We start from the raw sequence: 27,082 nt of genomic DNA on the forward strand, positions 1-27,082 counted from the left end.
CCACTGATGAGCAGAAATCCATCTGCTTGGTTAGTTTTCCTTTGAGTTTCAGGAGTTCAGACCAAAACCTGGTGGTTAAATGGACCCTGGTTCACGTTCTGGGTCGGGTTTGGACGGATTCTGCTGATCCCACCTGACACTGACCTCATTTCACATCATCCACTCACTTTTCTGCAACTCTTCTTTCTCAGCCTCTTTCGTTTCCAATAAACCTCTCCTGTTTCTCCCCAGCCTTCATCCTCCCCCTCCCGCTGCCGTCCTCCTCTTCTTCCTCACACGTCCTCCTCCTCTTCCTCACTCATCATCCTCCTCCTCCTCATTGTTTTGCATCTCCTCTGCTGTCACCACCTTCCTGCTGCTCCTCTGTCACGCCACTTTCTACAACATGAACCCTGTTTAACTTTGAAAACATAGTTTGTTTCCAACATTCATAGTTTTATGAAACAGAACAAATATGATTTTATTGTTTATTTTGCCTCTCGTCTATAAGTAGGTATATACAAAGAATGGGTGAATATTTCAACTTTCATCTTTTAAATAGTTTAACAACCAAAAAGCAACTTTACAAATCACTGCAAATGCATCAAAATCCAATGAGCAAAGATGGATTGATGGATGATTCAGTGAAGTGGTTCTTATTCCCCTTAAACATTATGCAAACGCTCAGTCTACGCCGCTGAAGCTTCACTCCCCACTGCATGCTAAATGCTTCAGCAGACTTCCTTTCTGAACATCTCTAATTATTTCAACAGTTGGGTGAAAACATGGAGGTTGATTTTTGCTCTGAGATGCTTCATTAATGAATAAAAACCAAAAACTGACATCAGACAAAAGTAGCTATCCTGACTCAGCTAAACACTGAAACACACACACTTAATCCCAGTATACATGCTCTATTCATACTGAGGGAGCATCACAATTTACACAGAATTAGGCGTTTCATCTTCCAGGCTTCCTTAAGTTTAGACATTTGAAAGATGTTTTTTAGTGAAGAAAGGAAACCTGGATGGTACCAGCAGAACAAACTCCCCACAGCTCTGCTCTCAAAATGAAACCGTGTAACGTAGCTCATAAAACCCAATGTTGTCTCTTCCTGCATGCTGCAGTGAAAACACCTTTTGACTTTACAGTAGTGACTTTAATTTCTGGCCTGAAAAGTTGAAATTCAAAAGTATTGAATCCATTGCTATTTTGTAAAATCACTCAACTAGAGAGGCTCCTAAACGCACCGTGAGAGGCTCCTAAACGCACCGTGAGAGGCTCCTAAACGCACCGTGAGAGGCTCCTAAACGCACCGTGAGAGGCTCCTAAACGCACCGTGAGAGGCTTTTAAACGCACCGTGAGAGGCTCCTAAACGCACCGTGAGAGGCTCCTAAACGCACCGTGAGAGGCTCCTAAACGCACCGTGAGAGGCTCCTAAACGCACCGTGAGAGGCTCCTAAACGCACCGTGAGAGGCTCCTAAACGCACCGTGAGAGGCTCCTAAACGCATCGTGAGAGGCTCCTAAACGCATCGTGAGAGGCTCCTAAACGCACCGTGAGAGGCTCCTAAACGCACCGTGAGAGGCTCCTAAACGCATCGTGAGAGGCTCCTAAACGCACCGTGAGAGGCTCCTAAACGCATCGTGAGAGGTTCCTAAACGCACCGTGAGAGGCTCCTAAACGCACCGTGAGAGGCTCCCTAAACGCACCGTGAGAGGCTCCTAAACGCACCGTGAGAGGCTCCTAAACGCACCGTGAGATGAGGCTCCTAAACGCATCGTGAGAGGCTCCTAAACGCACCGTGAGAGGTTCCTAAACGCACCGTGAGAGGCTCCTAAACGCACCGTGAGATGAGGCTCCTAAACGCACCGTGAGATGAGGCTCCTAAACGCATCGTGAGATGAGGCTCCTAAACGCACCGTGAGATGAGACTCCTAAACGCACCGTGAGATGAGGCTCCTAAACGCACCGTGAGATGAGGCTCCTAAACGCACCGTGAGATGAGACTCCTAAACGCACCGTGAGATGAGGCTCCTAAACGCACCGTGAGATGAGGCTCCTAAACGCATCGTGAGATGAGGCTCCTAAACGCACCGTGAGATGAGACTCCTAAACGCACCGTGAGATGAGGCTCCTAAACGCACCGTGAGATGAGGCTCCTAAACGCACCGTGAGATGAGGCTCCTAAACGCACCGTGAGATGAGGCTCCTAAACGCACCGTGAGATGAGGCTCCTAAACGCACCGTGAGATGAGGCTCCTAAACGCACCGTGAGATGAGGCTCCTAAACGCACCGTGAGATGAGGCTCCTAAACGCATCGTGAGATGAGGCTCCTAAACGCATCGTGAGATGAGGCTCCTAAACGCATCGTGAGATGAGGCTCCTAAACGCATCGTGAGATGAGGCTCCTAAACGCATCGTGAGAGGCTCCTCAGGCGTTTGTTGGACTGGGTGGCAGCTCTGCTGTCTTTTCCCTCTGTCTGTCCGTCTGTCTGTCCCTGTGACTGACTGACCGCCTGCCTGCCTTGATGTGTTCCTCTCGGTTCTGTCTCTCTCCCTCCCGTCTGTCAGCCTGTCAGCGCCTGGATTGGATCCGGTCTCACCTTCCGTCTCTGTCGGACCAAACTCAGAAACTTTTACTGCTTGCTCTTTAAGTGTTGGCGGTTGAACTGCTTTGAGATGTAAAGGGGTCTAATCTGTTCATTGAAGTCAAACTGTTGTGCACCTATTGTCAGGTTGTGTCTCTGACCTTTGACCCCTGAATCATGGAGCTCTAAGCGTTTTGCTCCTTTCAGAGGAAAGTGTCAGGGTTGGAAACGCGGATTAAACCCGAACAAAAAGACCAGACGGAAGTGATTTAGACGGGAAAGGTTTTACGAGACGAAGCAACTCGAGGATGTGAAGTTATCTGACGAGGAATCTTGGGAACAGCCGTCGCTCTTCCTGCTCCCCGTCAGGCGGGGAAGGCGAACAGCAATGGCCGACGTCGCGCGGATTCGGTGAAAAGCCCAACAGAGCAGATGGTTGTGGGAAGAAACGAAAGCATGCGCAGGCAGCAGAGCGTGAAGCCACGAGGTGCAGATGAAGAGCGGGTCGGGGTGTCCCCCCTGTTTAGGAAAAAAACTGGGAAGACGGAGCAGAGAGCGAGGAGAGGTGAGGAGGCGGGGCCGGAGGCGGAGCCAGTGCCGTGACTGGCAGTGAACCCGACCACTCGGCGGCGGCGTTTCGTAGCGGATGAAAAAAATACCGACATGAGATCCTGGCGAAGATTGAGATAATTCTAATTAGAAGTGACTCTGCGTGCCAGTGATCCATGCAGACTATTAGTGTTGTCACGAAACACTGCGGCTCCTACTGAGCATGCTCGGTGAGTCGCTGAGCTGTGTGGCGAAGCGGAGGGGAAGGTCACGCCGCCTGGGTGTGCAGCAGCGCCGAGCGCTGCCTCGCCTCGCTCGCCGTTGCCTGGATTCTGCACGCGATCTTTGGCGGGAGGCGGGGCGAGAGCGAGCGCCGCCGCCAGCCGGGTCAGGGCGGCGGTGTTTGTTTGAAAATACTGCAGCGCAGTTTTTACTGCGTCCTGGCCGCGGCTAACGCCGATGCCCTTTGCAGAGGCCAGCGAGGGTTCAAGGCCGTCAGACGCTGCCAAAACATCGTCCGCAACGCGTTCAGAAGTAAAACTCTGGAAGGTTGAGGCTGGAGGGACCAAAACCCAACCGAAGTGTCAAAATGGCTCCGGTGTGGCGCAAATACACGTTTAACCTTTCTGCTTTGGCAAACACAAACCGCTTTGCGGGATTTAAACTCAACATTGAACAGACAAGAAACTATAAAGTGTGTCAAAACAAGAAGAAGCCAAAGACGTTGACAGCGACCGATGAGCAGCACGGAGCGGTTCCCCCAGCAGAACGGCCCTAATCTGCACAGATTAAACAGCTTTCACAAATCCTGACTTATTATCCAGGTGTTTGCAAATAGTGACAATTATTATGACAGCATTTCAAAAATCTCAAATTCTGACGGCGCATTATAACCTGTCCACTCATCTGGACTTAATCAGGACGTTCAATAATGCAGCTGATGTGTTTCTTTGTGTTTCCTTCAATGAGTCAGTCGTTAAACGCCTCAGTGAGCAGCAGGAAGTTATTTAAAGCTGATCTTGCAGCGAAGCGTTGGCCGACGTTCCTGCTGAAGTCCTGCTTCACCGGCAGCGTCGAGTTTCCAAGGAAAACAAACGTCTGCAGTGGAGCGCAGCGTCTGAAAACCAAACTTCTTCACTTCAAACAACGATTTCATTCAACTTAAAACTTTATTACACCAGAAAACACCTGATTTACTGCAGGTTTTTATTTATAAAGTCTCTATTTTAACCTAAAAACTTCATTTCTTTTATTCAAATGCTTAAATATTTTCCCCAAATCAAAAATGTTTCATATTTTTGCCTTTTTAGATACAATTACAGTTTAATGCATGTTGGACATTTTTTTATTAGACTTCAAATAGTTATTCAAAATAATAAACATCAACATACAGAACAATCACACATTATGCAGCAACATTGAATAGCTGAAATTATGTTCACTGAAGTTTAACTGTCATCATGTCTTAAAATAAAATAACAGCTTATCTAAAAAATTACATGTTAATATGAACATAAAACATGTTTGTTTGGATTTTTATAATTGTTTTGCTTTGCAAAACATAAACGTAAATAATTTAAAAATCAATACATTTGAAGAAATGTGAAATATTTATATTTAAATGTTTTTTTATCATTCAATAAACAACTTAATTCTGTCCTAAAAGCGTCCAGTTTGCCTTTAAACATAAAATATAACATCAGTCTAGAACTATAACGTCACACTTCCTCACATAAAATCATCTAATAAATGTAAAATAATAAAACGGCTCAATGTTCCTGGTGACTGAGATTAAATTACATTTTAATGATTTCTTTGGTTTCATGTTTCATAAACTGGAAACAAACCTGTGGTGCCTTCACTGCCTCCTACCACTGTGGGAAATTACAGGACTGGTCAGATAGTGTGAAATGTATAGAAACATCCTGTGAAAATGATAAAGGTTGATCATTTCCACCCGTCTGACATGCACTTCATATCATACTTAATAAATCTCCATCTCAGAATCAGAGATGGAAATAATGTTTTACAAAACAGTAAAAACATCTTTTTTCAAACCTAAAATTATTCAACATATTTTTAAAGTTCTTTCCATTTAACGCCCAAATGTTTGCAGTTTTCCTGTTTCAGGAAAATGAATCATTAAACTGAGTTAATTTGAAGTTTGTGATTTTTTTTCAGTTCTGCGGCGCCGGGTTGTCTTGGGCCCGCGGCCCCTTCAGGGGCTTCTCGTGTTTAAACGCCCTGACAGCCGCCCCGGTGTTTACAGTCCTCCATCATAAACAAACAGGATGTGACACGGGCTGTTAGCCGCTGTCACAGGAAGCGCTAATGATGATGAACCTGAAGCGGTGACTGATTTACTCACATTTCACAGAACCAAATCACGTCTCGGTCACCGTCACATGGACTGACTTACGCAGGAAAGTTCAAACCAGTAAAAAACATTTTGAAAAGGATCTGGATGCGTTTTGAGCGCTGAGTCAGCAGGATCCACCGTGACCCAGTTCCAGCTGCAGGCGGATTCCTGCTCTTTTCCACCAACCAGGAAACATTCAGGACCTTAAGATGAAGACTCAGGTTTATTAATCTCACTGTTAAAATAAATATACAAAATACGGTTCCTTTTTCATCAGGACCGACTTTTTGTCTTTATGGCTCTTCAAAGTTCACAAGGCTTAAAAAACCTGAAAACATTTCAGCAAAAAGACGCATAAATGTCTGTAACTCGTCCAAAATACAGCGATCTGATTCTGTTTATATTGAGATTAATTTACATTAGACATAAAACAAAATAAAATTCTGAACAAACATAATTAAAATTAAACATTTAAAAAATAAAGATAACTAAAACAAAAGGCTCAGCAGCAACAAACGAGTTAAAACATCTTTTTGTTTCACCGTTTAATGAGTTTTTACAGAAAATCTAAAATTACAACTATAACAATTTAAAACCACAATAAGTTACTTTTATTCCTATGTAACAGAAAATTAAATTAATTAGAACTTATGTATATTTGCTAAATTTGACTAAATTCCTAATTTTAACTTTCTGCTTTTTGGAAAAGTTTTGCCTGAATTAAATTAAATTTATAATATTTTCCTGTAAACTGAAATTTGTTGTAATTAAGTCTCATTAATAATAAAAAAAATTCTTTTTTATAATTGGTATTTTTTGTTTTAAATTGTTAAAGAAAATATAAACTCACAAACGTAAATGTTGAAAAATAATTCACATAAAAGTAAAGTTAAAGAATAAAAATAAGTTTTTACGTCAGTCTGGATGTAAAAAAGTTCTATTTAAACTAAACCAACTTTTAATTTATCTGAGCGACTCACTGAATAAAATGCTGAATTTTTATTAACTATTTAAAGAATCTTTAATTTAATTTAGTTTTTTCTCTTAGTTTTTTTTTACATTTTAACTTTTTCACAGTTTGATCTAAATTATAAACTTAATTTTAAAAATGATGAAACTTGGTAGCATTAAATATTAACCAGCTTCCCGTAACGCAGCAGTGTGGTCAGACCCACCAGTATGACCAGTATGACCAGTTGGGTTTTATCTGGAGAAGCTGCAGGTTTCCAGTTTCCTCCAGCAGCTCAATCGGCTCATTAACTCAACAAATTATTATTATTAAATTAATAATGTAAAAACAACATTAATGTTGGTGGAGAATAAATATTTAGGTTTCTTTACCTGTAAAAAGCTGAAGGTATTTTATTAGTGCAGATTTTTTTCTATTTTTATTCCTATTTTGTAAAAAGCTGCATTGAGGTTTGATTGTTAAAATTTAATTAAAAGTTTAAATCTTTTTCTCATTCCACTGAATTTCTAGAATCATAAACATTTTAATAAAATGTTGAAAAACTAAAAACCTCCAGTACAGAGGACATTTTGGTATAAAACTAAAACTTTTAAATTAGTTATTAAATCATTTTGCCATATTTTTTGTAAAACTCATTTTTTTAGAACAATCCAGGATTTTATCTCTTTGCTGCATAAAAACATCCTGTTTTATTTTTTAGGCTTCTGTTATAAGTGTTTTTTTATTCTTTATAACTAAATTAAATATTTGAGAACCAACAAACACGACTTTTCACAGAGCACCGAGTGAAGCAGCAGATTATTAGATTTTCTTTAAAACTGCATGTTTTCTGGTTTTATTCGATTTCTTTGTTCGCAGCAGGAAAGTGAAACGCTGCTTGTTGAGCGGCTGAATCGTGTTGAACCAGATTAATAGTTTCTGATGGTTTCTGGATTATCTCTGAAGTTCATCTGGAAAATGCTCCAGTTTGAAGGAACTCAGTGATTCAGTCTTTATTTTTATAGCATCTTTTAAAACATAACTGATGTTATGTTCAAAATTAAAATCTGCTTCTGAATATAATTATATGAAATCTACTTGCAGACTTTCTGTAATTTGTTATATTTTCAAAAATAAATTTCTTTCTTAGAAGGAAAATATTCGGTATGACACAAAGTGTTTTCTTTTATTTGTTTTAGTTTTTATTTTTTCTCTGTTGGTTTATTAAATAGTTTTTGTGACCAGAAACGTGAATAAACTCAGCGCTGATTTCTCTGAGATTTTCTTTTCAGCTGCTTTGAATAAACTAAAAACATTTTAGTTTGAATAAACTAAAAACATTTTAGTTTGAATAAACTAAAAACATTTTAGTTTGAATAAACTAAAAACATTTTAGTTTGAATAAACTAAAAACATTTTAGTTTGAATAAACTAAAACTTTTTCTACACCAACCAGATGGAAAACAAAAAGTTAAAAACTTGGACATTTTATTTTGTTAAGCTGAGAATTTTTCTGGATTTTCTGGTGATTTATTATTTTCTGCTTTTGACTGAAAATGTAAAGTTTCTTCAAAGTGCAGGAAGTTCAGAGGTGAAGGAAAGGTCAGCCGCGTTGACCTCTGGGTTCCTCACCGATCAAACGGCTGCAGGAGTTTCATTCAGTTAGAAACATTTCTGTCATTTTCAGGACTTCCTGTCATCAGTAAAACAAAAAGTTTAATTTTTGATTTTCGTTCTATTTATTTCCACTATGAAACAATTAGTTTGATTTTCACTTCCTGCACTAACATTAACAGAAACTTAAACGTTTTTAAATCCTTAAGTTTCTGCAGAAGTTCATCCATTCATCCACAGTTGTTTTGTTTTATGATCAGTTTTTATTTATTTAATTTCTTTATCTTAATTGTCAGTTTAATGAGAGAAAATCCTGAGACTCCTGGGCTGCGTGACGTTTGGAGGGTTATATGTTTAAAATGTTTAAATTGTTGCAGAAAGTGGAAATTTGCTGCACAAAACACAAATTTTACCAGAATTAATGTTTTAGCGTTGAATTCATCCAGTTTTGGTGTTTTATCCACTAAAAATGTGTTTTACACATAAAAATGACTGAATGCTGATCGGATGTTTAACTTCATAACCTTCAAATTCTCTCGTTTTATTTTCTTGCTTTGTTCTGTTTGATAAGATCCAACAATATTAAACTCTCCTGTCTTTATATGAGTTTTCTATGATTGCTTTCAAAATATGCATTCATAAAGATTAATTAGATATTTTTGGCCACCAGACACATTAAAGAACCTAAATCCTGGCCTCTATTAGATTATTTTAACTTGTGCTGTTTGTAAAAGTTGCTCCCAAATCTCTGCAGTTTGTTGTTTTTAGGTTGTTGGGGTTTCTTCTGCTTCGCTCTGGATCAGGACGACGCGTCTGAACGTCTCATTTAGTAGAAACTGAACTGGTCTGATTTACTTGCTGAAGTTCATGTGAATATTCTCGTCAGATTATCGTCTCTGTTCCTCCGTTTCCCTGAAACCGGCTGGATTTGACTGAAGTTGTTCAGGTCAGTGAATCTGATCTCCTTCAGGTCAGAACCGTTTTGTTTTTGGACTCCAGGATTACCTAAGTGGACCCGGGTGTTTGTGACCTCTGCAGGACTTTCTTTGGCTGCGACCCGAAAGGACGCGCCGTTCAGATTAGACGATCAGAGGCCGCCGGCCAGAATAATCCTGGACTCACACAAAACAGAGTCCTGCTGCTTCACACGCAACCAAACATCGATTCTGTTCCTGTTTGTCTCGACCCAAACCGCAGAACCTCCTGCTGGTCGAGCCGCACGGACTCAGCCAGAGTTAAACGATAAACACTTTAAGTGATTTATTTACTGCTACAAACTCAGTATTTAATGTCGGTTGTGTTTTAAAGCGTCACCAGTGATTTAAATTAAAATGATTTTTAAAGATTCCTTAGTTACTTTATTAGTTCATTTTTTCTGTTGAAGTTTTTCTGAGTCGTTTATCTCTGAAGATCTGATGGGAATTTTTAAGAAATCAGTAAATTTAAGTTAATTATGTCAGAGAAAACAAAAAATGACAAGAATGACATGAGTGGATTTTATTTTGTGAACTTTGTAGGAAATATTCCTGAGGCTAATTTCCTGGTCCGATCGACTCGCCGCCTGTCGTCTCATTAATCTGCCTGCTGCTCAATAAAAGCCCCAGAATGTGAGATTATTACCGTTGAATCTCATTTTATTCTCACATTTTCGTTCTGGACTGAAGTCGCATCATTTAGTGGCGATTCTCTGGTTTATTTACATCCCTGTTACCGTTTAAATAAAATAAAACCCGATTTAAAGTTCTGCTCAGTAAACCTGGAGGATTCATGAAGGACTTTCAGAGTTTTGGTTGTTTAACGGAGTCGTTTTAAACGGGACTGTTCAGTTCTTCATGTTTTAAATCTGAAATCATCACGTCTGCAGAACAAGTTTGATTTTAAATAAATACATTAATGTCCAGGTACATAAGAAAACTTTCATTTTGTTCTGTTTTGAATGATCCTGATTCGTTCAGAGTATTTAATCATTTTTCATCTCGATCTCTGAATGAAGAGTTTTAATCTGAACGACACCAGATTTTATTTAAATGTTGAATTTAAAGGTCAGAGCTGCTGGGTTATGAAATGATTTAACTCTAAAAATTAACCAGGATCTTCATTATTACCCTTTAAATCATTAATTAAAACTTACTGCTATAACTGATTGGTATCCTTTGTATTTCTTTTGTTTTAATTTATTTATAAAAATGTGAAGCACTTTGTAACCTTTGTTTATGAAGGTGCTGCACTAATAGTGTTATTACTGTAGTTATTACCATAAATCGACCCCAGCCTCGGCACCATGTGGTTTTCTGCCTTTAGATAAATGAAGTCATGTGACCCAGATCTGCTTTATTCATTTTTTCTGGATTGATTTGGCAGCTACGGTGTCCCACAGGGTTCATTTTGTCTCCTCGTTTATCCTCAGAAATAAAATTATGGAGGAAAAGTGGAAAAGATAAACGTTCATTTTAAACATTTTATTGTTTTTTTTCCTCCTGTTGAACTTTTCATCTTAAACTTCAGGATCTTTGTTTTTCATATTTCAATACGAATAAATGATATTTTTCCAGTTAATAAGTTCACTAAACTCCTTCTAACTTAATTAGGATTAAATTTGAGTTTTAGTAATTATCCCTCAGTGAGAGAAAGTGATGAGTTTAAACTGTAGTGATGAATATTTCAGATCTTTATGGTCTTTAGATTCAAACTGATCATGAATCCAGATCTCTGCTGCTTTAAAAAGCCACATTTTAACACCTGTAAATAAAAAACCTACATCTGCTTTATGTTCAGATCATCTACCGTATCTAGTTCCTATTATCTATAATTAACTTTTTAATTCTTATTTTCATCATTTTATTATGTTTTTATTCTTGTTTACCAGTTTTAACCTCAGTTTGACTTTTGATTTTATGACTTTATTTCAGTTTCGTGACATAAAACTTTGAAGAAACTGAAATGTTTTACAAATAAACCTTTTGATTAATTGAGTTATTGATCAATAGACCATCTTAGATGTTTCCAGTAAAAACTTTATAAAATCTCGGAGATGCTGAGATTTTATGATCATCAAGCAGATGGATGAAATATTTCATCCATTTTTCGTTTCTCTTTCTGTTTCTGTTGTTTGCATTTGAAATGAACCTGCAGCAGTTAAAGTGTGAAAGCTGTAACGCTCCACCGGTGAAGGTGAATCTAAGTTCACATGAGAGCTAGAAAGAGAAAAAGGAAGAAATTTTAAAACCTTTACAGCAGCAGACATGTTTCAGAAAAGCATCTTTAACTTAGTGAAAACATTAATCAGGACTCCTGAAAGCTGAGCTTTGCTGTGAAGCTTCGTTTCCTTCATGGTCGTTTTAACTCAAACGTCCGTGTCCGGGCCCTCAGAGTCTCTTGGACTCGGTGACGTTGTGATGATGGTTTCTGTCCTGAAGGTTTTCGGTTGCATGCAGGCGAGCGCCGGCTCTGCTGCCGATCTTCAGCCGATGTTGTGAAACGTGAAACCGTCCCGTCACACAGAAATACCAAACATGACGGCGAACAAAGAGAAGCAGAGGCGCGTCGGCCCTGAGCATGTTCAGTCAACGGTTCTGCTCAGGCTTTTACTCTGTGGGTCCGACCGGACCGAGCCGGGCTCCATAACAACCAGTATTATGACTGCAGCTCCCAGTCAGAACCGAGCCGTGGAGAAATGTTTTCCTTTTCTCTCCTGATGAAAACTCAACAACATTCACAGCTAATGGTGGGAAAGACGTTCATAAAGAGCCGCTTGTTTTCTGTCGTGGAGACATTTTGTTTCACGCTGAGATACGGATCACAGAACGACGTTAAAAATGGAAACGTTTTAGGATTCATTCTTAATTTTCAACTGGATTAACTTTGTTTTAAATAGTTTTGATTTATTTTGATTCACAGCAGTCCTGTTCAGTCCGCTTTAACCAGCTCCGGTCCGTAGAAAGTCCGGTTCGGTTGGTGAGGTGTGAACGCTAATCGACCTCTGACCTCTGGACCTCCAGATCTCGGTCTGGGTTTGGTTTGAATGTGAACACCAAGCAGACTGGACACCGGTTCGAAAGCAGGAAGTGGACTACAGCACAGGGAATTCTGGGAAAGTCCAACCAAAGCTAACGTGTTAGCCTAGCGCTAGCAGCAGAAATGGCTCCTGGTCTTTAGCCTAAAGAGAAATCTTCCAACCGCCAAAATCTGACGCCTCCATCTTGTTTCCATCTGGTGAAGAAGGAAGTTGCTCTCAGTGTCTTCAGAGGTTTTTGTGTCGTTTCCTTCAGTGGTTCTTGGTGCAGCGCCCCCACAGGCCAGGAGGGGAACAGGTTGGTTTGACTCAGAACCACAGCAGCTGGAGGTGGAGCAGATGATGGAGTTCTGGTTCCTAATCAAACCAGAAACACCTTTAAATTCATTACAGTTGTATTGGTGTTGAATATTTCTGTTTCTTTCATTTTCATTTTGTGTAGTAAGACAACTGTGGCCTGATTTTAGTCAGGCTATCTGCTGATGTAGCCAGTCTGCAGTTTAATCCCTAACAAAGAGTAAGAAGCTGCTAAACATTAATTCTTATAAGGTTCTCAGTTTGTTTCCTTAATAACCAGACGTTATTTCTGACGATTTTCTGTATTGGATCGATGTCGGAGGTGGAAAAGTGGATCCTCACTTTGAACCGCATGAAATGGAGAAATTAGGCCGAGTTAAATGATGAAAAACTATAAAAACCACTCCAGAGTTTCAGATGTTAAAATATATCAGTATTATATTTTTATTGAATAATTATAATCAGTTTGGCTGTGAAAACGTGGCGGCTTGTCGCCGTGCTCTCTGCACCTGTAGCTGGAACATCGACGCCTGTCCGGTTCGTGAGACCTGGACCTGATTAGCAGCAGGTCGGCCCGGTTGCGGCTCGGCTCTGATTCCTGTGGGCCGATTACTCTGCGCCTGATCGAATCAAGATGGCTGCTCTGTATTTATAGGTTAATGTGGTGGGATCACCTGCAGGGCTGACCGCTCCAATCGCAGATTCCTCTGGATTGCAGCTTCATGCTAATTTACTCGGCTTAGTAAATCTGTCCTGTAGTCGGTAAACAGTTCAGTAGGACCATCAGCGCCACCAGACACTGTAAACCCAGCTGCCATGTTGTCGCGGCCGACCACGCCCACTTCCCCCGGCTTCACCACAACCTGAGGGCGAGTTTGAAGAAGTGAAGCCTGGAGGATCATCAGTGAAGTTTTAGTTTCTTTTACTGTGAAGTAAAATGTTTAAACTTTGAAGTTAAATGTTACGGTTGGTTAAAACAAATGTTTGAACTGGAGCTGCTGGTTCTGAGGAAGGAAGATCGGCGCCTGACGGGTTTCGGTCGGTTTTGTGGTCAGTGTTAAAACAACACAATGCCGTCGTGACTTTGATCAAAATTTCAGTTGTTATTGTGCAGACAAACTGAAAGGAGAGGATTTAAGGCTTTCCCACCTCTGACTAAACTTTAATTCCCGTTAAGCTTCCTGTTGGGTTCAAAGGGAGGTCAGGAGGCCGCGACCTCTCGGCCCGGGTCCAGTTACTGCAGGTGGTTCCTGAACGAGCGATCGGCATCAGGATCCATGAACTGAACCGTTCAGTCGGGACGGTTCGGGGGACAGAAAAGACGAGCAATGAAACGCTCAGACGTTTCGCTTTCATTATTCATGTTGGTTTTTGGATTGGAAACCAAAATGTCAAATTAAAGGAATTTTTCTCTTCATGCAGGAAAAACGAGGCTCAAGTTCCTCTTTATAACCTTTAAATCACAGTCGTGCTTTTCAGTTAAACATTAATGAGCTAAATATTAAACAGAAGAAAAAAAGCAATAAGAGTAATAAATATGTTCTTATTGCTTTTTATTAAAATGTTATTTATTATTGTGTAAGTGTTCGCTTGACTTATCAGTCATTTTTATGATTATATGTTCATATGAGGCTCTTTTGAAAATAACCAACAGGTTTAAAACATTAATTAATAAGCATTAATGAAACATGTTTTTATTAGTTTGTTGTATTATTCTAATCTTAAATGCTGAGTTTTCATAATAAAACAAGTTTTTCTCAGTTGAGTTTTTAATGTAGTTCCTGAAATAAATGAACTTTTTACACTTTATTGTAATGAATATTATTGAATAAATCAGAATCTGTTTTAAAGTTATTTTGTAAATGTGTGTAACCATTTATTTTCTAAATATTTTGTTAAATGTACAGGAATGAACGCGTGTATTTGTTAGATGATGTAATCCTTCTGAACGAGCCGAGCCGGGTCCGGACCGGCGGTTCTGATGCGGGTTGTGGATTCCTCTGTGTCGCTGTAATCCGCCTGCATGAGGGCCGACAGACGTCCTGCTCCGCAGCGGCTTCATCCGCCACAAACCTCCTGCTGACCTAAAATAAGTCGCAGAGGAATTTAATAAAAGCATCTGAGGCGACGGTTTGCAGGACTGAAGCTTCATTTTCTTCTGAACGGGTTTTAAATTCAAACTTTTTCTTTTCTCCTCAGCATCTTGATTTTCTTCCAAAACTTTATTCCTTTGTAAATTAACTAAAAGTTAATAAAGTAATTTCTTTCAAATCTGTTACTTTTATTTCACAATATTAGTTCATTTTGTAAATTTGATCAAGTTTAGGATTACAAACCATTAAAACCATAAAAGCTCCTGGATCCACTGGATGGTGAAACATGTTTAGCTCTAAAAGTGTTTGACTATAAATCTGTTTTATTTTGGTGACTCTCTGAGGACAAACAGGTGAATAAATATTGATTTTGTTCAGAGACAGAAACGTTTCCTGGTTTCTACCTCGAAGCAGCTTCACTTTAAACATCCAAACTTCGTTTTGGACAGAATTTCAGGATTTAGCTGCTTCTGCTGAAGGGAAAGAGATAAATTTACTGATGATGTGCTGATCAAGCTCCAGTTGAAGAAACATTATAAACATTTTTAGATGATAACGGCTTCGATTGAGTTTGTATATTTGATAATTTATTAGTTTTTAATTTGGACTTTTGTTTCCAAAATGGGAAAATCAGTCAAATATTGTGAAAACATTCATAAAAATGTTTGTTTATGTTCTTCGGCCTGTTTCCAGGACTCGGTGTGTTTTATTTTGAAGGATTCCAGCCTTGACCTGAGCTTCCTCTGCTCCAGTTGAACCATCTGTCCTTTACCACCAACTACCGGCTAATTTCACCTAATCAGATCAAAGCAGGCAGGTGGTGAAATAAAACTAATGCTGAAGATCCAAACTGCTTTCTGTGAACTTACAACCGTTTAAACTCCCATCAGTCAGTGGTGAATAAACCGTCTGCTTCCGATTAATATCCACAGAAAACCACCTGACTGCAGTATTAAATATTATGTCAGATAATTTGAGCTGAAAAGGATCAAATATTCAGAGGCATCCAGAGCATTCGGACAGTTTCTGTTCCCAGGCGACCAAACAAGCAGAAACTTCACTAAATTCTTCAACAGAAATGTATTAACATTTCCTGTGAAGAGCAGAAGCCTCCAGTAAATTAACAACAATAAAACGATTCTGTAAACCCTTCAAAATAAAAGCCTCAGTCATCAGTCAGGATTTTCATTCGATTAGTAACATTTTACGTGCAGACAGGACGTTTCCTCCGCTTAGCAAACTTCACTTCTTCAGTTTACTGAATTATTGGTGCAAAAATGAACATTTAATGAACTGATTGGTTCTGAATCCTGAACTGGAAACCAGTTGAATCAGGTTATTATTCTCTTGTTTTAGGCACAAATTTATCGATAAATTTATCCTCACATGCAGGAAGTGAAGCCATGTTTTTAGTTATTGTTCAGATCCTTGGTTTGTTCTCTCAGTTTTCATTTTAAGGTTTTTCCATCAAAGTGTTTCCTTTTCTTAACTACAGCTGGTTAAGAAAGTCGGTTCAAATCTGGTTCTGTTAAAAAAAGTTTTTCCACTTCCAGAGTCGGAGCCGCGTCGCATAATTCAGCTTCTTACTGTTGGTTGATTTAAAAAATAAACTGCAGTTAGATAGAGACACTTATCCAACAGTTTGTTAACGAAGGTTTTTCTGGGGTTAAAATCCTGCAGACAGAACGACATCTGGCCAACAAAAAGGAAAAAACTACATATTTTTCATACACAATAAACCAGCTGCAATAATTTAACCAAACTAGTAAAGTATTAAGATTTTTTTGTTGGAACAGGATGTGTAAATTATTTCAGATTCAAAATGTCAAAAAGGTTTTTGCAGGTTTTTGGATTTTTAGACGTTTTTGAAAGTCTCAAGTTAATTTTTATTTATTTATTTTGCCAGATCTGAGCAAAAATAAAAATGGCAACCGTTCAGCTGCAAAACGCCTGGTCGGCTCTAGCCCCGCCTTTGAGACGCTGCAGTTTCTAAGCTAATGAGCTTCCCCACCATCTCCCCACTCAGCTCCTTCAGACTAGCCAGCAGCCATTAGCAAACAGCTGCTGAGCTCATTATAGGAGCTGCTGCTCAGAGCAGCGCTGCTGAAAACGTTAAAGGGTTAAAGAGGAGCCATGTTGGGACGACTTCCTGGAGGCGGAGCTCCAGAAAGAGCTGGAGTTTCTTAAAGACACAGAGGCCCAATTTCAAGGAGTTAAATTACAAAGTCAAATTTGTTTGAAGTCATATCTGATATTTATATTTTTGTAACAACTGAAGGTAATATAGTTACTTTATTATGCTATAAAATGTCACTATGTGCCTGGAAAACACGACACTGCCCCTTTAATATGTACTGATTTACCAGCTGCAGCGAATATTTTTGTACTTTTGATGCACTAAAGAAACAGTTTTCAGATCTGTTCGTGAAGTTTCTAAACCTGAAGAGAAGGATTTTCTCCGACCGCTGAGTTTATCTTCCTCCAGCTTCACCAGGAAATCCTCGGTTTCCAACATGGCTTCCACAAACTGATTCATTCATTTCAATCTGAATTTGTTTTAAAACATAAAACCTAATAAAGAAAGTCACCAAACAGGTTCTGTACTGGACCAGAAAACCCAGATTTTTTCCCTGCGCCTGAACACAACGAAGCTCCGGCTGCTCAGATCCGTCTGAGCAAACGTCCCATTAGGTTGGGACTCGGCGGTTCGTGGATCAGAGGCATGACAGCGGCGCAGTAAGCAGGTCACAGGCCAGTCTGCATGTTTTATTCATCACCTCAACCCAGTTCTGCCTCCTGACAGCTCAGTATTGTCAGTGTTTACGAGTCATCAGCTGATACGAGTGTCTGACCGAGTCTGAGGCTGCCGCCCCAAACCTGACGACTGCGTCCAAAAATATTCCTGAAATATGGAAGATAGACATTGATTACCCATAATTAGATCTTAATGATCTGTTTCCAGAATAGAGTATCCTGCCACTCGGCGTTTGGTCCTGGAATAAACACGTTATTCACGTTAAACCTCAGAGGAATTGTTTTGGATTGGGATTTCTTGCTAAGCGTTGGATCAGAGCGGGATTAACACTCCCCTCATGTCTGTGCAGTAAATGTGAAGCTGCCACTGGCGGCCAGTTGGCTTCAGACTGGGAACGGGGCGGCGGCCATGATGTCTGCTGGAGATGCAGTACGGCATCTTAATTAGTGAGCTTCAGTCCAGCAGCGAATTCATGCTTCTGTCAACAACCGGCTCTTTATTTGCTCTTTTTTTCATGATTTTATGAAATAATTATATTTACATGTTTTGGCACCGAAATGAGGGCCAAATTCAGCAACATTAAACATTTCCTGCATAATTTTAGAAAGAAATAACTAAAACATCTGTGTTTGGACCGGATCCAGAACCTTCTCCGGATCCTTCCAGGGAATCCCGAGGCAGCAGGCCAAAGGAAACGCAGTTTGAACAAGAGATTCACCTCCGTTATCCCCGCTGGATTCATTAATCTGGACTGATTCTTTTTGTTTTCACAAGCTCACAATTATACATACAGGCTCATACCTCTGCTTCAACAGCCCCTGATATTTAGTCTGCATTCACACCAGCCCAGTTCAGTCCGCTTTAGGCCGGTTGTCCAGAAACCCGGTTCGTTTGTGGAGGGATTATTGCTAATCAAACTCTGGTGCATCTACAGACGTCTGCCTCGGTGAAGACTCTGGTTGTCGCCCAGAAACCGACCCAAACCTTCTTCATGCTGACGTGTTTGTTGATTTGATCAAATCGTTGACTTTGGACGAATTTGGGTCAGTTGATTTCCACCATCATGTGATAAACGGCGTTTCTCTTTACACTGAAAAGTACAGATGTCCAGATGCTACATGCTAGGCTACATGATGGTGGGACATTTTCTCCATGGTAACTGATTAGACACGTAACTCCCCCATAATATCTGATTGGATCTTACTTATGAAGTATATGAACATTGCTCTTCTTACCTTGAGAAAATATTTGCTGTAAATCCTCAAACACGCCGAGTTCTGCCGGTCCGAACATCGATGCTGCTGTCCGTCGCCGTCTTCTTTCCTCAGGTTTACGATAAATTGAACCAAGTTTTGAGTTAAAAGATAATTAAATTTATAGCCTTCAGTTACTTTGTACTTCAGAGTTTTCTTGTCCTCCACATAAACTTAATTCTGCCTGTATCAGACTCTGAAAGTTGAACTTTCTGACATGTTTGATGCTCCTGGTCCAGACGGAATCATGGCCGATAAAACTCTGGTTTTCCTCATAAAACATGGAAACATTTTGGAGTTCCTCCATGTTTCTCCATCGCCGTCGTGAGTTTAGTCCTGATTCATCTCTGTCGCTCTGAATCTCATCATCGTCAGATTTAACGTTTCCTGTCGGAACCAGGAGCTGGTTCTGTTTCTCTAATTGGTCCCGTAAAATTAAGCGTTTACATCTTAAGAACTTCTAAATTCATAATTTGATGCAAGCAGCTTCAGCACAGCAGTAATCACTTTGTGCTGCTCAGCTGTGATGTGAAACACCAAGAGTGGATCCAGAGGTGGGGCTGGGGGGCCGCTGCCCCTGCTGACCTCACCATGCTGTCTATAAAACCAATGCTAATACTGAAAGCTAACCTCAACTTCACATGCAGTACCGCTTATGGCCACATCACCAGGTGGCCTGACTGCAACCCCGTCATCTGATTGGTCCGTTAACAAAACACCTCAAAATGTTCTGTAACATAAACTGTGGCAAAGCTAACTATCAGTTCTTTTATTAATTACTGTAACATTGTTATTTTAACTACATGGATTTTTGCACATTTAGATTTTTTTTTAAACATAAAATTCAGAACTGGAACATTTTTATTCTTGTTTTTCTGGTATGCTTGTAAATCTGATGCATAAGCTACATCCGCTAACAGCTAAAGACGACTAAACTGCTTCTCTGGGTCCACTGAAGGTTAATTTCTGCTTCATAAACGGATCTGATGCGACGCTGGAAAAGACTATTATTGTGTTCAAGTTGTGCTAATAGGAGTTAGCCTGTAACCAAAGCTATTCAAGGCTAAAGCAGCATCTAAATGCTAAACATGTAGCCGCTAATCCTAACGTCAGCATCCATGGTCCACATTTCTAAAGAGGTTCCATGGCTAGAATAACACTTTGCTACAATCTGATGTCTGAAAAACCAGGACAGATTAAAAACTACAAGCTGCTCTTCAACTTTTCTTTGAAATTATTTAACTTAAAATATTTAAATTTTTCCACCAGTCATTAAATTGTGACTGAATTAATGACAGGATGATGATTTGATGCATCTCAAACCAAAGTTGTTTAAACTGAATCTGAACCTCCTGCTGATAGATCTTTAACGGAGGAGATGATTTCTGTGGTTTTCATCATTTTGGCTTAAAGGTCACATTTATGAGGATCACAGCTTGTTAGCAGCACATAAACTAGCAAACATGTTTGATAAAAACACGTTAAAGATGACAGCAGGGGGAGGAGCTCAAATAGAAACGGCCCCCAAATTAAACTTTGGAGCGGCCCTGGAAATGTTTGGAGCGGCCCTGGAAATGCTTGGAGCGGCCCTGGAAATGTTTGGAGCGGTCCTGGAAATGTTTGGAGCGGCCCTGGAAATGTTTGGAGCGGCCCAGGAAATCCTTGGAGCGGCCCTGGAAATGCTTGGAGCGGCCCTGGAAATGCTTGGAGCGGTCCTGGAAATGTTTGGAGCGGCCCTGGAAATGTTTGGAGCGGCCCAGGAAATCCTTGGAGCGGTCCTGGAAATGTTTGGAGCGGCCCTGAAAATGTTTGGAGCGGCCCTGGAAATGTTTGGAGCGGCCCTGGAAATGTTTGGAGCGGCCCAGGAAATCCTTGGAGCGGTCCTGGAAATGCTTGGAGCGGCCCTGGAAATGTTTGGAGCGGTCCTGGAAATGTTTGGAGCAGCCCTGGAAATGTTTGGACCGGCCCTGGACATCCTTGGAGCGGCCCAGGAAATCCTTGGAGCGGTCCTGGAAATGTTTGGAGCGGCCCTGGAAATGTTTGGAGCGGCCCAGGAAATCCTTGGAGCGGTCCTGGAAATGCTTGGAGCGGTCCTGGCAATGCTTGGAGCGGCCCTGGAAATCCTTGGAGCGGTCCTGGAAATCCTTGGAGCGGCCCTGGAAATCCTTGAAGCGGCCCAGGAAATCCTTGAAGCGGCCCAGGAAATCCTTGGAGCGGCCCTGGAAATCCTTGGAGCGGCCCTGGAAATCCTTGAAGCGGCCCAGGAAATCCTTGGAGCGGCCCTGGAAATCCTTGGAGCGGCCCTGGAAATCCTTGGAGCGGCCCTGGAAATCCTTGGAGCGGCCCTGTGCAGAACCCTGATGGTGCGTCTCAGATTATGGCTCCCATCATCAGAGGTCGTCTCATGGGGGGCATTATCCAAACTAATATGTTGTTTTCATAGTTGGACTGGTGACATAATAACTTTATCCAACCATAAATGATGAGTGTTTATGTTTTATTTCTATTTTTTTTAAATCACACCAATAATATCAGGCGTTTCTTTTTCTAAAGAACTAAAAATGTTCTTTCAAGCAGAAATTAGCTCAAACAGTTTAAATCAGTATTATTACCATTATTATTATTGATCGTCTTTAACTTCAGCCTTTCATGTACTGAGCTGTTTTTTTATTTTTATCTTTTATCTCTTTATGTACTGTAATACAATGTAGATCATTTCCTGAATGATCCTGGCCGTGTTTGCAGACGGCTGCAGAGTGGAGGTAATCGTGGCCTGCAGCCACTGAAGTAAACAATCACATCGGTGCAAAAATTATTACAATTTCTGTCAGAAACAGATGAAAAACTGTCACTTTAACAAAATTCAGTGTTTTATTTCTAATCCTGCTGCAGTGCTGCCCTGTTTCTAGGTCAGTCCAGCTGAACGCTGGGGAGCAAACACACACACAGATGGATCATGTGACTCTGCACGCTTCGCTGAGTCCAAGAAGCTCAAACTGTTTGGAAACTGACTGAATGCTCGATTGTTGGCTTTGTGGTCCTGAAACGGGACGACAGCTTGAGGAAAACACTCAAGAAACTCGATTTTAACCTTTAAACATCCCAATCAAACTCTGAGGAGTCGAACCAAGTCTGTTCTGAAATAAAAACCAAACTGATGACATGAAGAATAACAGGAAATTCAACTGACTGAATAAAAAATAAACTTTAGCCTGATAAACTGAGAATGAGCTCCATGCTGCAAGAATTATTCAACAAAACATTTTAAATATTCATTATTTCCAGATTTCTTAAAGATCAAACATTCTTTTTAAAGCACAAACATTTGCCTGAAACAGGAAAAATCTAAACGTGTTACATTAAAGAGGCTGTAATAATAATAATAATAATAATATAAAAACTCTGGAGTTGTTAAAAAACATTAAGACAATAAAAACAAAGAAAAGACCAAATAAAAACATGTAACTCAGGATTTTATTTTTATTCTTTAGTGGTTGTTATTTATCTCCTCCTACAATATAAACATAAAAAATATTTATTTTAAAAATATAAATTCAATGTAATTCAAATAACTTTATTTGTCCCTGAGGGGAAATTTCAATATATAACATATTTATTAATAAAGTTAATCAATTTGATGAGGAATGATGAAAACATTTACATGAAAAAATAAAATCCTTGATTTTATTCAAGTTTATATATAAATATAAATATTATTGGTCGTTTCTTGGCAGTTAAATCAAACTAAATATGATTAAAGTTTTGTGGAAGGAAAACAGTTATAAACTGCATGTATTTAAAAGGTAAAATAAAACAAAGGAGCATCTTTATATGGAAACAGTTAAAAATCTAAATCAGTTTTTGTTGGAAGTAAAGACTATTGGCTGAAATGACAGTCTGATCGCCGTCAGGTTATTTTATTCTTTTTAATCAGTTTTTAGTTTCTCTGGAAAAAAAACAGACAGACAAACGGCAACGAAACAGACGGTACAGACTTCATACAGGTGAACGCTAACTACAAAAGTGCAAAAAAAGAAAGTAAAATAAAAACAAATAAATCTGCAAAACATTTTTCTTTTACAGACCCAAAATATGAGGAAACAAAGTGACACGAAGAGAAAATGTGTCCAGGATCCTCAGTCAAACCTGCTGGACGGTTTGTGCTTTTAGTTCCCAGCAGGGAGGATCTGGAGACGTGAGGCTTCGGTCTGAGGCAGGAATCTGACCAGCAACTCTCCAGAACCGACAGAAACCAGAACCAAAACCAGAACTGCTTCAGGAGCAGGCCAAATGTTCAACATGACAGCTAAAACTCCTGCAGGGACGGAAATCCTCCTGCATTCATTTAATGTCCTTTAAACAAACAGAAACATTTTCATCTTCCTGTGATTAAAATAACCAGAAGCTTCTGAAACTTTAAATGAACATTTTGGTGAAATTTCTACATTTTTGCAGCTTTTAACTGACCTGAGATCAATAAACAAACTGATCAATGCTGATTATTGGGACATTTGCATAGAAAATTAGACATTTCCTTTATTTTTCCTTTGCAGCAAAACCAATGCTGCAAATCCTGCATTTTCTTTAAACGAATGTTGCAGTTTTTTTTTCTTAAGTGGGTTTAAAACAATCTCAAAATAAAACCTGATTTATAATTTTGTTGAGAATTTCTATCTTTCTAAAAAAATTAAAAATTAATTTGTTATTTTTGAATAATTTAAAATCAGTTTCAGGAGGAAAAAAAATCTAATTTCCAATTTTTTGACATTTCAAAATCATTTTTAGTTTTGTAAGAATATTAAGGGCCTTAAATGAGCTACATAATTAATTTGTAATAAAACATTTCAAATAATTTAGAAAGTCTGGAATTTATTTTTTATTTATATGAAACACGTCGGGCAAAGTTTTCTTCTGAGAAAAGTTTGCGTTTGTAAATAAAGTTCTGCATCTGAGAGTCAGAAAAATTATAAAAACATCAGAAAAAGTTGCATATTTTCAGTTTGCAGCGGAATGAAACCCAAAAAGGTTCGGCTGATTGTCAGGATTTATTCTGATTGTTCTTTGCGCAAAAAGCTTTAAAATGAGTAAAAACGAGTTTTAACGGAACCGGTTTGTGTGTGAGGTTTGAATTTATTCTAATTTTCTAATAATTGGTTAGTTGGAGCCGCTGGATCGATGCGAGGCCTCCGCGGTCAGCGCGACTCGTTCAGCGGGAAACTGCTTGAGCGCAGCGGGTTGGAGGAGCGCCATCAGGGGGGAGCCGCTGCGCACCAAATACTACGAGCTGCGGGCCTTTTTACGCACATGCGCAGAGAGGGGGTTGGGCTCCTACAGGCCTTCACACACACTTACACACACACTAAACTCTATAAGTCTCTAAAACACGTGGATTTGCTTTGCATACTTTAAAATGAAGAGTTCGGTTCCAAAACTTTAATATCCGGGTCAGATATTCGGATTTTAAGCAGCAGCAGAGATTATTTATCATTATTATTGTTGTTGTTGTTGTTGTTGTTCTGTTTCACAGAAATAAAAACTTTTAGTTTGGATATTTTCATTCTGGAAGGAAACTCTCCTGTTCTGATCGTCCTTAGGCCGGTCTGGGGTCAAACCTGAGTGCAGATATGATTTTTAGGCTTATTTTTCCTCTAAAACCCCTGATTGTTTTCACAACTTTAAGGCTTATATTAATTATTAACTTATTCAAACGCCTTTTCCACTCAAATAAACAGAAAAAGTTCTGATTGTCTCCAAAATTCATAAATAATAACAATCCCAGCCCCACCCGTTTTCATTAATACTGATGAGTAAATACACTGAGAATAAAATTTAAATACATTGTACAATAAATACAAAACATAAATAATAAACGACTCAAAGAAAAGTACTGAAAATCTTTGTACAAGATATAAATAGTTTGAAATATTCTTCTAGTGTTTGTTACCTTTGGCAAGTCTAGTTTACAGTTTTACACCCGCGGGTAACAAAAGTTTGTCCCTTTTTTCCCTCTGGAAAATAATCGAAATAAACCAGAATATGGCCAAAAAGTTTCATTAATATATTTCTATAAATCTGCTCATTGTCTGATATTTACCGCGTATTTTCTGCCCTTTACAGACGTCTTTTGTTCCGCTGAGAGTCCGGAGGGGTGAGGAGGGGGAGGTCAGTTCAGGAAGGCGTTGGGGGTCACCCTCTTCTGGTGGGACAGCACCCCGGGGAACCCCGCCGACACGCCGGGGGAGAAGGCCGGTAAGGAGCTGTTTCTGAGGGAGTCCGACAGCAGCGACTGCGGGGAGCCGCTGGAGCCCAGGCCGCTGAAGCCTGCGGCGCCCTGCGGGAGATGCTGCGGCGGCGGCGGGGGTGGCGGTTGCGGCGGGGGCCCTCCTCCCGGCGGCCCCGGCGCCGCCGCGGCGTGTTGGCTCCCTGAGACAAAGTACCCGGCGGTCTGTCCGGACAGCAGCCCCACCGGCGACGTGCTCATCCCGTAAGTGTTCGTCAAGCCCAGCGCCATGGAGCGCCCCAGGTCCCCGTTACTCAGCTGCTCCACGGCGGGCAGGAGCGACCCGTAACCCGCCGCCTGGTTCAGAAAGCCGGGCGAGGATCCGTTGTAGTGCGGGTGGTGGTGGTGGTGGTGGTGCAGGGAGAGGAACGGGGAGATCTGCCAGTACAGCGGGTTGTTCGGCCGCTCCAAGCCGAGCGGAGCGAAGCGCAGCCCGCGCTTCATGGCCAGCTTCCCGCGAGAGGTGGCGGAGCGCCGGCGGAGCTTCCCGGTCGTCCCGCCGATGAAGACGTCGTCGCTGCTTGGGTCCAGCATCCAGTAGTTACCCTTGCCCGGGTCGTCGTAGTGCCGGGGCACCTTGACGAAGCACTTATTGAGGCTGAGGTTGTGCCGGATGGAGTTCTGCCAGCCCTGCTTGTGCTCCCGGTAGTAGGGGAAGTTCTTCATGATGAACTCGTAGATGCCGTTGAGCGTCAGCCGCTTCTCGGGGCTCTGCCGGATGGCCATCATGATCAGCGCGTTGTAGCTGAACGGAGGCTTGTCGTACTTCCCGTTTTTCGCGCTGTTGTTGCTCCCTGTGGAGTTCTGCTCCGGTGTCGGCGTCGGCTTGGAGTCCTCCCCTCCTCCGCCTCCTCCTCCTCCGTCCTCCTCCTCCTCATGCTCCCCCTGCTCCTCCCTGCCCGGCTTCCCCTGCTCCAGACCCGCGGCGGCGGAGTCCAGCTCCGGGGGGCCCAGCGACTTGTCTGAGTCGGAGCCCGGTGATGGAGACAGAGTTCCGGGGATGCCGACCATCGCGGCGGCCACCGGGTCCGGGCGCTCGCACTTCGAGGGCAGCAGGAGGCTCTTGATGCTGAAGGAGGAGGACCGGTGGACGGTCGGCGGGGTTTTTACGTCCTCCATGCCCGGTGGCAGGAAAGAAAGCACAAACAAACAAACAAACAAACAAAAAAGCCCAAACAAAAAGCGGGAATAAATAATAATAATTATAATAAAAAAGCGGCTCCTCCAGGCTGGTCCACCTCCGTTATCCTGGAAACCAGAGAGAGACAGAGAGGAGAGGAGAGAGAAAGGAGGGTCAGGATGAGAGATGCATGGATGGAGGAGTGGAGAGAGAGAAAAGAGAAAGAGAAAGAGGGGGAGGGAAAGAGCGTGGCTTCGATGTGGAGAAATTAGTAATTAAGGAGGTTCCGACATCACGGAGAGGAGGAGCTTCTCCAAAAATCCTCTTTCTGCTCCTTCCTGCCCCGCGCTCACACCGCAGACCTCCACCGACTCCCGCAGCGGCTCCAGGCTCTGATCATCAACCTGCGCCCTCTGATCTGCCCCCTCACCCCGCCCCCCGCGGCGCTGTTTACGCACAGGTGTAGCTGCTCCGCGCTCCGTGTGCGTAAAATCCAGATCTGAGGCTGTGCGTAAAAGCGCGCCTCGGTGCGTGTTTGGGCTGCGCGCAGGCGGGCGGCGCGATCAGACTTTGTTTTCTCAGCGACAAAAACAGTTTGGGCTCATGTGGGCAAACACGGAGCGCGCGCGCTCACTGTGCGCCCGCGTGCGCGTTTTACGGACAGGAAGAGGAGGGGGAGGGGCGAACAGCTGAGCGCGCCGCCGCGCTGCGCTCGTAGCAATCACCTAGCCGGCGGCGAGCTCGCGCTCACGCACAGAGGTGTGCGCGCGCAGACTGGAGGCGGCGGGTTTGATGCTGTAACCAGAGCGCCACCTGTCGAACAGAGCAAGGAACTGACAGGTAAACAGACCTTTTGTTTGTTATTATTATTATTATTATTATTATTATTATTATTATTATTATTATTATTATTATTAATCAGGTATTATTATTACTAGTTGTAGTAATATTATTATTCTTTTTGTTTCCTAATCTTAGTATTCTCTTTTCTATTTCTTTAGTTTTTCTTTCCGTTTTTAATTTTTGAATCTAAAAATGTTTCATCTTCATCCAAAATATTTAAATTTGATTTTGAATTACTGGAATTATATGTATTTTATTTTTTTTATTTTCCTAGTTTATTTTATTTAATTATGTAATTTGTACATTTAAGTAATTCCTTTTCATTTATTTATTTTTTATTCTATTTTTTCTGATTTTGTTTTTCATTTTACTTGTTTATTTAGGTG

At 41.0% G+C, this 27,082-nt stretch overlaps 1 protein-coding gene across 1 annotated transcript; it reads right to left on the reverse strand.

Annotated features, from left to right (window-relative positions):
* Window positions 1-22,365: 22,365 nt before the first annotated feature.
* LOC106916145 (forkhead box protein G1-like) lies at window positions 22,366-26,687 on the reverse strand. The gene has a single exon (XM_014984243.2). It carries the CDS (start codon window positions 25,850-25,852, stop codon window positions 24,617-24,619), a length of 1,236 nt encoding a protein of 411 aa, XP_014839729.2. The 5' UTR covers window positions 25,853-26,687; the 3' UTR covers window positions 22,366-24,616.
* Between the last annotated feature and the right edge of the window lie 395 nt (window positions 26,688-27,082).

The sequence above is a fragment of the Poecilia mexicana genome, unplaced genomic scaffold (assembly GCF_051168715.1).
Source record: "Poecilia mexicana isolate PSO_F unplaced genomic scaffold, ASM5116871v1 scaffold_15, whole genome shotgun sequence".
NCBI lineage: Eukaryota > Metazoa > Chordata > Actinopteri > Cyprinodontiformes > Poeciliidae > Poecilia > Poecilia mexicana.